Here is a 13,184-nt window from a genome sequence, read left to right as displayed (position 1 = left end):
GCAATTTAGAAACCAATTGGCTCAGAAATAAATAACTTGTAGTAAATACCATAGTACGAGAACAATGTTCCCTGATGAAAAGGACCATAGATCAAAATACTGATACCATATCAATGTAATATTTAGCTGCCCTGCAACCATAAATAATCAAATTCAATTTTAATTTTCTCAACGAAAACACACCCTTTTATTGTATTTGCAATATTTGACTAGTCGTTCAAAAATTTAGTAACCTGAAGATCATGCAGATAGGTGACCACTAACTTGTTGTTTATATTGCTGTCAGTCGTACTTACTTAGCCATTAGTAGTGATCTTTTATTAATATTAGTTGTTAAGTCTTCTTTATATATAATATATAAAAATTGGGGGGAGGGGGTTTGACCGATTATACAAATACTCATATTTGATATTTGCCCCCTCCAAATTTTTCACACGAAAATGAAAGTTTGCTCAAAGTTCCTTTAAAAGGCATACCTCCTGCAGGAATGTATAACACCATATATTACCACCAGTGAGATTAAATGTTATTAGCAGTGTGTAACACGGTTTTCAATATCATTGATCTCCACAAGCCAAAGTCTGAACTAAAACCAATGTCTATTTCCACACTGGGGCCACGGTTAATGCTAATTAGGCAAATACCTTATTCTGATTGGCTATCAGTTGCAATGACCTAGATTGACAATTAGAGTGGGTAAGCTGCCCGTCTGTATCAGAAAAACACTGTATATACAATAACACCAGTTTGTTTTTAATTGCTAATACAGTCAAACCCGCTTATTTGCATACCCTCGGTGCTGCTCGATTTTGTGCAATTAACCGGGTTAGTCGATTAACCGATAGAGTACCGACTTTCACTTTGTAACAGCCATCCAACTACAAAGTGGCATGGGAGACAGTCTAGCATAATGAGGTACTTCATACCGGAACTATTACAGTTAACACATGTCACATGCAGTTGGATATATATAAATGTAAAAAAATATATCTATCGATATATATAATTAGCATGGCGTTTTTGTTTTAATCTGCCAGACCAGAAATCATTTTCTAAAAAACCAACAACGTCCGTCACTGGGCGTCGTTTTCTAAAAACACAAACTGGCGTCGTTTTCTAAAAACACAAACTTTGTGCATTAAAAAAAAACCCACTGACCATCCACTAGTGTAAACAAAGTGTATTAGCCATGTAGTTAATGAGATAAACTTGAAACAACAGAACCATCAAAAAGTTCACGTTTCATCGGTGCACGTGTTTACAAAATGACGTCAGTTTCCGGAATTACCGGGCTGTTGATTGACCGAATAGAATTACGTGAACTTGTATGCATTTGCTGGTATGGTGTGTTCTTTCCATCCCAAAAGATACGGCAAGCTTTGGTATTATTTGTGATCCCCAAATAATGACTTTGCTATTGTTAAGCAATTAAAGTTAAGCTCGGCTAGTGAGTCGTTATCAGTTCCAGCAGTCTGCATTGCATGCATGACCGGTCTAACACAATTGACTGACCTTCATGGTGAGGTCCGACTGATTGGTGTCTAACAATATAGCAGAAACTTAGGGACGATCCATAAATAACGGTCTTTGTTATGTTTGTTTTTTTGACGACCTCCCCCACCAGTCTTTTTTTTTCCGCTACATTTTCCGGGAAGCAAGTGATAAATCGTTTCTTTTGCGTTTAACAGATATAGCGTACACTGCATCTAATGAATAAGTGAACAACAACCCTTTCTCGGTCACATTTATTAAAAACATAACCGCCTAGGACGATTGATCTGTAATCTTTTAATTATTAACACGGCTTCTCAACATAACGTAATAACTGATACAGAACAATGATTGCCCTGAACACGTCAATCGAATAGGGCCTCAATAGTTGAGTGCGCATGCGTACAAGCGCACAGGCGGTACTTCTAAAAATAATAGTCGGAGAGTTACTTGTTATTGAGATGGCCTCTGATTAACAGCAATATATTGCAAACAAAACATTAGGTCTTAGGTTTATTCAACTTAATTATGTCATTCTTAAATCTTGTAGTCGGGTATTGTGATTCACCAGTAGTAACGTGCACACCATCTCATTTGCATGTCACACGTCGACTCTGTAAACAGCGATTACACTTACAGTCGGCTTACCACACAGTGAGCTCAAACAAAACAGATTAATCGGTGATTTATTTGAGTTTTTTTGCCAAAGTTTGATAGACACTCTCAGTCATTTGTGACATTAATTTAGCACCAAAAAAAAAAAAATCGTTATTTATATGTGCAAATAACCGATATATAGCCTGTAGTCTGTGCAATTAACCGGATGTTTTGTAGTGTTATAAGGGCAAATGGTTCCGTGTTGGGTGAAAATAGTCGATTAACCGAATTATGCTATAAACCGATGTGCAAATAAGTGGAGTTGACTGTATAAGTCTTCTCATCTTTAAATTGTAGATGTAAATAAATAGCGCTGGTAAGCAATTGTAACATAGAAATTGTGTTTCTGATAATTAGATACTAGTGAAAAAAAAGAAAAAAAAAGGAAAAAAAAAAAGAGTAATAATCATTATTAACTTGAGCATCTTTATCGTCAGATTTAGTTTTTACCAGTTTGGCGATACGAGAAATATTTTGTTCGCCAAATGATATTTCTATTAGCCCATGGCAAATTGGCGATCGGCTGGCGTGAGCCTAGCCATGTTTCCAGGTTCAATGCTACTGTTTATAGCTCAAGGTGTTATACATATGGGTAATCTCCTTAGTTCAGCAGTTCACATATATATCTATAAGGAACACAATTAAATCTTAATAGTTCTGTAAATTAGGAAATTTCCATTATCAGCCAGTCATATTAGATTCTTTTTGTAATTATTTGGTACGCAAATTCCATTTTAGGGTATGTAATAAATATATACTAGGTTGGCACTAACAAGCAAGGCTTTAGACCTTACTAATTTAGAGCTTTTTGATCTGTTCTGAGTACCCCAAGGTATTTTCAATGCAGTAATATTATTAACCTTCTGACTACAGCAGGCGAGATATCTAGTCCGACGTCACGCATGTCAACATTTCCCAATTAATATTTCCCGCCGTTTTTAACACACCACTCACCAGAATTAATAATAGGAAATAGATTAATTGAGAGCTTTAGTTTTTAATTTTTCAATGAAAAATATCTGGTTGAAAGAATGGTTTTCGGCAAGCATTTTTGTTTAACTTTTAGACTACTGGATTAGTTTTTAATAAAAACCACGTTGAGTGGGTACAAGTTTATAATTTTTACTCACATATATTCACTGAAATGTTTTATAAATACATGAAATAAAGTTCATATATGAATCGGTAAGTATTATTTTCGTGTCTTTTTTGTAATTTTTATTATTTTTAGATCGGCTAATGGTGATTAAAATTAGGCAAAAAATTGAAAAAGTTGGCTTTATTTACGGACATTTGTGGCCAGCTGTTCAGTATTTATGTCCCTTGTTCCCGATAACAGTGGGTTTCTGACCAGAATATTTTTTTAAACCCGAACTACGATCCATATTGCAATATTTGGTAATTTTCGTTGTTGGTAAAACAATCAAATTTATTATCAAATTAGCAGTCACAATTGGCTATCGATCCCTGAAAATGACCGCGTACGGCCATTGTTGTCAAGCGAAAATACTTGCCGAAATTACTTTTTGAACTCAAAATATCAAGGTATTTTCAATTGAAAAAATCAAAACAAAAGCCACTATTTTGAAAAAAAAATCTTTTGTCTTTTATTATATTTCCGTTTCCGGTGAGTGTCGTGTGCAAAAACGGCGGGGATATGAATTGGGGAATGCACTGTATACAGTGTACAGTATGTTGACTGACGTGACGTCGTCGCCTGCAGTACTCAGAAGGTTAACAATGGTGGAACATCACAGTCATTTTCAAAAACGATGGACGTGTGATCTCACTTTTACTGACGTCACTCACTAGTACATTTAATGTAAACATGCACATGCAGATGACACTTTTTCCATTATTTAATTTTTTTCATGCATGACTGCCATAAATAATAAAAAATACTATTACTACTACTACCACCACCACCACCACCAAAAGACACGTAACTAAGAGAATTTAACATCTCTTTGCTAAATAAACACTTTTGAGGTATACGTTGTCTATGTTTTTTTGAGGTTTTTCAGGGTTTTTTATACTTAACTATTCCATTTTTGGAATATCAACAAAGATCAAAACTGTACCAACCTGCATTTCAGCAACATTATTTCGCAAATTATCGCCTCGGACTAGCAACAGTTTGGCTGTATGTGGAACCTCCAAGTTGAGTTTCAGCATGTGGTCAGCCTCCTTCATAACCTCGAGGAGGTAAGGCTCAAAGTTCATAACCAGTTCGTTTGTGATGGGATGATAGACCAACACTGGCACCTGAAGATCTGGAAATACAACAAAGAGTTTCTTTTATTCTTTTATCACGTTTTTATCAAATGGAGTGAAAAAGCAGGTTTTATATCGATAAATACCATGGGAATCCCCATGTCCCAATTGTTTGAAATAATTTTGAAAGTTTGTATTCTGATGTCACCGGTAGATGTCGCTCGAAGCACAACAATGCCTACGTCACGACAAATTTCACAGACTTGGGGTGCATTCGTTTCACTTCTCCTGGACATGTTCCAACTGTTCTGTCCTGGTTGTATCCCCTCTCCAGATATCGTAAGACTTAGCAAAATTATTGGTTTTAAGGGTTTGTAACGTTTTGTATTGAGACACTTACTTGTCTGAACTTTATTGTTACTGAAAATTTTCACGAACTGTGAAGAAAAATCTCACAAATGAACAACAACAAATCGGATGTTGATTGCGCGAACCGTGCAGAGAAAACAAACCGAACCAAAATGATAACGGTCACGTGATATACCAACGTCTGTGACATTGAAATGGAAATATCCTCTCTAAAACTAGATTAGACCTCGTCTGCTCAACGGTTTTTTCTCAGACGTGCGTGCGATTTATGAAATACGAAAAATGCATTTTGTGGTATTACAAAAACCAGGATTACCAAAAAACACTTCAGGTGAATGGAAATGTATATTCTAAATAATAAACGGTAAGTAAAGTGCAATTTTATTTGTGAAAAAATGGGTTTAATAGCGAAAAACAACACCGTAATGGTTAACAACTAGCCGTAACTAGGGTGTGTCCCTTTAACAGTTTTATTTTTCTTTCTATATAAACTCACCCCCACCTCTTTTGACCATCAGAACATCGTAATCTCAATATCTGAATAATTTATTTAGCGATTGTCTGTTATTTCTTTTACACTCATTGTGGTATGAACAAAAAAGTTGTTCTCACATACGTTTGCGGGTAAAAAACAAACATTTCATAGACATAAAAGAAATAACAGACAATCCTTATACTGTAAATCATGAAATTAATGCGAGCAAGTAATTAATGCGAAAAATGCGGCGAACACATCGACGCAATAATAACTTGATGAATTTTGTTTAGACTCATTCCCAATACAAAAAATGTGCAGGATTTTACTATAATACTTCTAAATAAAATAAAACTTTTATAATATAAAGATGAAACAAAATACAAAAACTATTTTTGTTAAACGTCTTTTTGTGAATACTTCAAGAATCTTTCTTTCGTTTCGATGTTGCCATTCTATTTTCACTTTTCTGGAATATCATAGCGGTTATATAATACAGTGATGTTCCAAACGTTTTGTTTTTAAAAAGCTCATTTTGCGATGTGACTATTTTTCAAATTTTCTTACACTTCTGGATTACTGTATACATTTAAACTGTTTTGAACATTTGTAAAATTATAATCAACAAATTTATTACCAAATATATTCCTTTAAAAATGAAATGGTAGAAAATTATATAACCGTAACCAACAATCCGTGCGTATTTCTTCAAACCATTTGGGTCGACTCTATACATGGCATTTAATTTGGACTGGTCGCAAGTTGTCACTGTTGCAATATACCGCATTTGTTAACGTCTATTCCTGTGCTGCGCATCATGTGTATAAAATCAGTTTAAAATATTTGTTAGAATATTACATCTGCGTTCACGTGAAATATTGTGCCCTGTAATAGCGACCTGTTTACCTTTTATTCCTATTGGTGGATTAATTAGATGCAATCACCACACAAAAGTGCGAGGCATACCCTTAACAATAAGGTGTAGTTATACTAATTACACTACTTAGGGCTTCTTGGTCGACCCACCATGCGATTAGCTTCAGGTTATGTAGTAGCTGTGAAAACAACTACTGACTTCTTTTAACATGAAAGATGAAGCCCAAACAATATAATCACAACACAACTGTGGTTTTTATGTGATGTGGACTTTTGCCCAACGCATTAATAAAAATACGCATTTTTGTTCACTCATGTACGGACGCAATAATAACACGACGTATTAATTACATGATTTACAGTAATTAAATTTACTTTATTTTGAATTATTTTTGGTCCATAAACAATAATATTCAATAAGACAACTTACCTATATAAAATGACATCAGATATGAAGTTTCCTGACTATGTAATCGAGAAATGAACAAACTCCCATTGCTACAGCTGAACCAATGAGATGACGTTATATTATAATGAATGTAACTGAAATTTAATTATTTTTATTCTAATACGTGTGGAGCAGAAGTGTATATTTTGATTAGACAATGTGTGTGACTAGTCTATTTTAACCAAAAATACACATACATTTGAAAGCAAGTTCGGCAGATTGGAACCAGGCAGAATGGTACAATATTTCATATTGTACGAGAACTCGCGCAATTCTGTTGAAGTTTCGAACAATCCTTTTGCCTTCATAAGTAAACAGACATGGTGGACGAATCTGGAAAAAGAGTTTATAACATGTTAATGGTGCTTTTTATTTATTGAATTAATTTTTACATACTATATTTTCCAGCCTATTACACGCACTAGTGTATAAACCACACATCTTGTTTTTAGGCCAAGTTCCAACCTTCATCTCTACATAAACCGCACCTTTAAATAAGCTCGAGTTAAAATGAATCCACAAACTTAATTACAGTTAATTATTGTTTGTATTTAATAATAATAAAGAGATCCATTCTTCCCTTAAATTCAAACAATAAATAATTATTAATTATGTGGCTTTCAGTTTCATTTCGTAAAAAAAAACCACCGTTGACATACCCCGCTATTTTTACGAAAATATGAACAAGAACTTGGTACTGCATTTATCGTAATCTTGCATTAGTTGCAAAGAAAAAAATATATACATAACATTTTATTTGTTCCAGTGTGATTACAATGTGTGAACCAAAAAAGGTGTACAAGTAAAAATTACTAGTACTCACTCAATTACATGTGTTTCTCTGTAACCTAACTAGCATGCCGTGTGCAAAAATTATATATTCAAACGAGGTCAGATCAAGCTGGACATATAGGCAGTGAACTGTAACTAAGCAAGGTCCTGTCATCGTCTACAGTTTCAACATTGTTTTATAATATTTAAATGACGGCCTTTTAAAATTTGGAATGTCGACATGTAATTAATACAAACATTACAGGTACTCCGATTATGTGATTTTAATTCGCAAACTTCGTACTGAACTTAAATTCTGATATATTAATTACAAACTGGTAACAAAAGAGGTCTTAAAGATATTAAGAAACTGTTTTGATGTCATTGTTGAGGTCCAGCTTTTGTAATTGGCCGTAAATGGCCATGACATTGTAATTGTGTCATATGATATTGTTTAGGATGCCACTGGCTTTTTATCTGCAGTACTGAATATGCAAGTGCGGTGTGTTTGCTACAAACTGTAATAACATTACTTTGTATAATATGAGGCAAGTTACTTCATTTTAAAACATCAAACATATCTGATGCACTACAACAATAAATGTTAAAGAAATAATACTAAGAAACTTTGCAGTAGTCTATTTTTGACACTGTAAGTATGGCAATACACAAGGGTTGTATTGTTTCTAGCCTGACTAGACTATTAATAAAGAGCCACTGCATCGTATTACTTCAGTCCCAGTCATTTGGTATGCTACATGTGAAACATACCCAACTCAGGATAAAAGTAGTAAAAACTATTCCTAACCTCAATTACACCTTCATAAATCAATGTTATTGGACCTGGCTACACATTTTCTAAGCTATCTTGGCACTAAAATATTGTAAAACTGTCATATGCCATGACATCACTACAACATTCGCCATAGCCTACGATGGTTTTATGATATCATAGTGCTAAGATAGCAACAAAAATATGGGTCCGGTATGTGAACGGACTTAAAAACATTTAATGTAAATACTATTTTAATTTAGGTGCTAACACTGGAGATACAGGCGGGTCAATATACCACCTAACCTCAGAAAAATTGCAACAAAATGTTTTATGATCGTTTATTGTATTATTCGAAGTGGAGAACAACATATCAAAAGTTGGACAATTTTGACACATGGGAAAGTCTTTTAAAAATGACATAAAAAAACAAGATGGTTACCAGCAAAAAAACTTCAAAATTCTTATTGATAACCATCAAATTGTAAGTGTTTTTAAACCTGATGTTATAATTAATGCTATTTTCATTATGTTTTTCAAATAACAGTAGTTCCTGGAATGAACATTGCATTTGCACTGGCGTCATGACATCATCAATGAAGTAATCAAGGCACAACGCTGCGAATAAGCACTGACGTCATGACACATAATATCCTATCTTATTGCTTCTCAGACTCAGTCTTGTTCATCATCCTAATATATCACGGCTTATTTGCCATATTGTCACAGAACTTTGCCAACTTGGCAATGCCCACATACCAGCCTCGGTGACGCAGTGGTTAAGCCATCGGACAACAGGCTGGTAGGTACAGGGTTCGCAGTCCGGTACCGGCTCCAACCCAGAGCGAGTTCTAACGGCTCAATCGGTAGGTGCAAGGCCACTAAACCTTCTTCTCTCTCACAAGCCATTAACCAACTAACAACTAACCTACTGTCCTGGACAGACAGCCCAGATAGCTTAGGTGTGTGCCCAGGACAGTGTGCTTGAACCTCAATTGGATATACGCAAAAAAATAAGTAGAAATGCCCACATGCACTGGTGCATTCCATCTTATGCTTTTGGCAGGTACACTTTTGAGTAGTGCACCCTCCCAAACAGTTGCAGTGAATCATCTGAACAAGTGCCTCCGGATTGAGTTTTTTACTTTCTAATCTCCATCCCCACTCAGACGGCTCTATTTCATTATTACAGCCCATCCACTCCATAATTTGATAGTAAGTCCGCAGGGAGTGAAATTTACAGCCCTAGGTGGTTGGTGGTACTATTTCAAGTGTGACGAAAGACTTGACTCTTGGAACTTTTTTGCACAGCATATCGTCGCTGAACTAAGAAAACCTTATATGTGCATTTTTGGCAATTTTCACTTTTTTATTCTTTCAGAAGCATAAATCTATTATCTTTTTGTTGTCAAAATCTCGTACATGTCCAGGCAATGGAAAGTATGGAAAATGTCCAAAAAGTAAAACACATATTTGAAAACCACTGTTTATCTGTTATGAAAACCTCTTATCTACCAACTGATTATGTTTATTCCTATTATATTTCGACCTTTTCTATCAGGTAAAGGTAAATTGTTAGTGCCAAAGTGTCTATATTGTATATATGTACATAGTATGTATTCAACTGGCAGTCAAGGAAAAGCTATCATACCAGAAAAGAAGTGTACGCCCACCAGGAATTTCCGTATTTAAGGTTCAAGCATAAATACAAAAAATACCATCTTGGAGAAGATAAAGGTTTATGTAAAATTAAGCCTGGGACTAACATTAAGAAGCAGAAAAAAATGTATGCTATACATGGACATATAATAAAGGGGGAAGTCAAAGTTAGGGTAGTAGCAGACAACATACATGTAATATCATTCAATGACAAGGCAACACATGTTTCAATACCGTTATGTAGGACAGAAGGAACAGTTATTAATTTTATTCATCTGATGAAGGGCAGTGCTTATATATATTCTAGGCACCTAGCGGTTTAATAGTTGAGGAAAGGGGAGGAGGTACACCGACGCCTATAGATAAAACTGTCTGCTTTGGGTTATTAATTTTTACTTCATGTAAAATTTAAGTTTTTAGGTAATGGATTCTGCACAGGTTTCACATTATCGAGTTATTAATTACGCAAAAATGATGTATGGTATCGATTAATATGTAAGTTTGTTTATTTTATTTCATTGTTATTGTTATTTATGTAATGAGAGCAAACATGATGATGCATTGTCACAGGGATCCTATAATACCCGTAACTGAATGAAACACGATTGTCCAAATATCTCTCCTAACTGTATATCTATTAGATCATTCTGTATCGAGCAGTATTTACCCGAGTGGCTCATCTAGGTATGATCAGAGATAAGATCTTATATAAAGTATATATTATTATAGCACGTTTAGTTCACTAGAAAACACAACAAAAACACAATACACTTTGGAATCTGTATTAACCTACGCTGACAAATGTACTGCAGCAGTAGTTAATTAACAACAACAAATAAATAATAACAACCCAGAACTGATCACTTAATTAGTTAATCTCTAGGTGTCTAGTTTACACAATATGCTAATCACTTCACCGTGACACAACACCCACACGTGTGATAATTGAGAAACGCTAACACACACACGTGTGATAATGGAGAAACGCTTCCAGGGGAACTTAATTAATAAAGGAATTACCAATCTATTCCTAACTGGTTAATTTTTAATTAACCCTTAACTACTCATTCAGTAACCTTGTAACACAGAATTAATACTGGTACCTATCACAATAAAGACAATAACCTACAGTTTACCTAGGTCCTCTAGGATGACTGGCTAAGCTTTATATATATATATATCAGAACGGTGAGCCTACAGAATACTGTGTCAGATGACCGGCAGCACCGTCTAAATAATATTGGTATAATACAGTATTAAAATATTTAAAGTCACATCAATCACATCAAGGTTATACACAGAGCAGAAAATATATATTTACCAAAGTCCCGTCTGAACTAATATAGATCGTTCAGTGGACGACGACCGTGCCCCTGGATACTTCCAAAATGTTTCTGTCGATATATCTAAATCCTAGCTATTTATTCAAAACTCTCAGAGACAGCGAATATCGCCTGGGGGTACAAGGCGGTACCTCACGTATCATGTGGATTTTCCACAACCACCACGCCGGCATATTTTTCTCTGATCATCAGACTGGCTGTCGCCATCCGCGAGCAATCCCCTGGCCATAAACAGCACTAACGGAGATATTACGTAACTACTAGCCACATGGCCTCCACACCTGCGCTGGGTGTGTATTAGAAAAGCTCGATGACCGTTGCGCAAAGGTATCACGTAACAAGTTGCCCATCTGGGCTTAAGTGCAATTTGGAACTGCACACGGCCCTCTAAAACAATTAATATCGCCACAGGCGAAAACAAAATTAAGAGCATGTACTGTCACATGAGTAGTATAATTTGTATGTAGCGGGGACAACAATGGGAATACAATGGGTACGCCTCCAATACAATGGATATGCACCTCCGGAACAATGGGTCCCCACTCCAGTACAATGGAGACGTCCCCTATTGTTCTCTCTTAGTACAATGGAGACATCCCCTATTGTTCTTTCTTAGTATAATGGTGACGTCTCTGATTGTTGACATTATTACAATAGATATGCACCTATTGTTCGGTGGTACAGTAGGTGACACGCGTCTATTGTAACGTTGACCGAGTTCTGAGTATTGTTCGGAGGTACAATAGGTGACACGCGTCTATTGTAACGTTGACCGAGTTCTGAGGCTTATTATAGACGCTACGAAATACGTAGGAAACCGGGTTACTTTTGTTGAAGCGTGTAATGAGGATAATGGGTACGACAGGGTGCATTCAAAAGCGGTTTAGAAATGTTTTAGTTAGTGAAACTGTTTATGAAATTTGGCAACTGAAAGGAAATGAAAACTAGTGCTTTGTTTCCATATAAATTTGACAAACAATAGATTAAATTTAATATGTGTACATGTACGAATAATAAATGAATAATCACTAACGTAAAAACTTTATTGGTTGAATTGGATTCGTAGCTATAGGTTCACTCTAAACTATGCCTGAACAAACATGTCTTATAAAGATAACGACTCCTACAACAATTACAACAGTAGGTGGAAGTGGAAGTGGGAAAACGTTTTTTACAAAACGTGTTTTGGAACATGCGAACGTTGTGTTTGATATAGCACCTAAACTCATTGTTTATTGTTATGTAGTATGGCAGGATGTATACACAGACATGCAACACTCTGTTCCTAACATATTGTTCTACGAGGGACTACCGACACAGGAAGAGCTGAACACGTGGGCAGACGAGTCTCAGAAACGTATGGTGTTGGTATTGGACGATCTGATGATGGAAGTATGCAACAGTCAACTCATGTTAAAACTTTATTCTACTCTGTCGCATCATTTGGGTATTACCTGCATTAGTTTACAACAAAGTCTTTACCCTAAAGGAACGTGTTCTCGAACCATGAGTTTAAATACACATTTGTTCGTGTTAATGGCTAATGCGCGATCAGCGCATGAATATAAGATTTTTGCTTCACAGATATTTCCCGGTCAGTCTAAGTACTTTGCTGAGGCATATCAAGATGCCGTGCAATCACGAAAATATGGATATCTGTTAGTAGACGTGGCACCATACAGTAATCCCGAATATGGTCAACTACGTACGGGTATTTTACCTGGAGAACTCTGTACTGTATATCTTCCTAAAGACTAATATAAACCAATGTTGTGTACGACAATGCTCATTTGTGCGATTGCATACGACATGTGCAAACAGTACTCTTGGATCATTGTGGCACACCCACGACGTGAACCAGAGAGAGTGATATCGGAGGATTCCCAGTGGTATAAAAGCAAGTCTGAAGCTGTCGACTCACTCAAACGTGTTATAGCTCGTGGTGTTGACATTCCAGATTGTTGGGGAGGACCGTACTATTTTATAGTAAGTCGATCTGCGTACGTTGTAAATTATGACAGACTTGATTAAACGGAAACTGTGAGTTATTTTTCCCTTCTTAAGGAGGGAACTATAAAACGAAGACGGCTGGTATTGATTCAAGCATCA

At 35.7% G+C, this 13,184-nt stretch overlaps 1 protein-coding gene across 1 annotated transcript in view; it reads right to left on the bottom strand.

The window, feature by feature from the left end:
* LOC121386244 (dynein heavy chain 8, axonemal-like) overlaps nucleotides 1-13,184 on the bottom strand; it is a 240,158-nt gene that overhangs the window by 171,004 nt on the left and 55,970 nt on the right. The window contains exons 15-16 of the mRNA XM_041517077.1: nucleotides 6,728-6,863; nucleotides 4,234-4,421 (exon numbers count right to left, since the gene is read on the bottom strand). Coding sequence (XP_041373011.1) covers nucleotides 4,234-4,421; nucleotides 6,728-6,863 — 324 coding nt within the window. The remainder of the gene's footprint in view (nucleotides 1-4,233; nucleotides 4,422-6,727; nucleotides 6,864-13,184) is intronic.

Source organism: Gigantopelta aegis, chromosome 12 (genome assembly GCF_016097555.1).
Source record: "Gigantopelta aegis isolate Gae_Host chromosome 12, Gae_host_genome, whole genome shotgun sequence".
In the NCBI taxonomy this organism is placed as follows: domain Eukaryota; kingdom Metazoa; phylum Mollusca; class Gastropoda; order Neomphalida; family Peltospiridae; genus Gigantopelta; species Gigantopelta aegis.
Note: the sequence above shows the minus strand (reverse complement) of the source record. Positions and strands in the feature narration are given on the sequence as shown.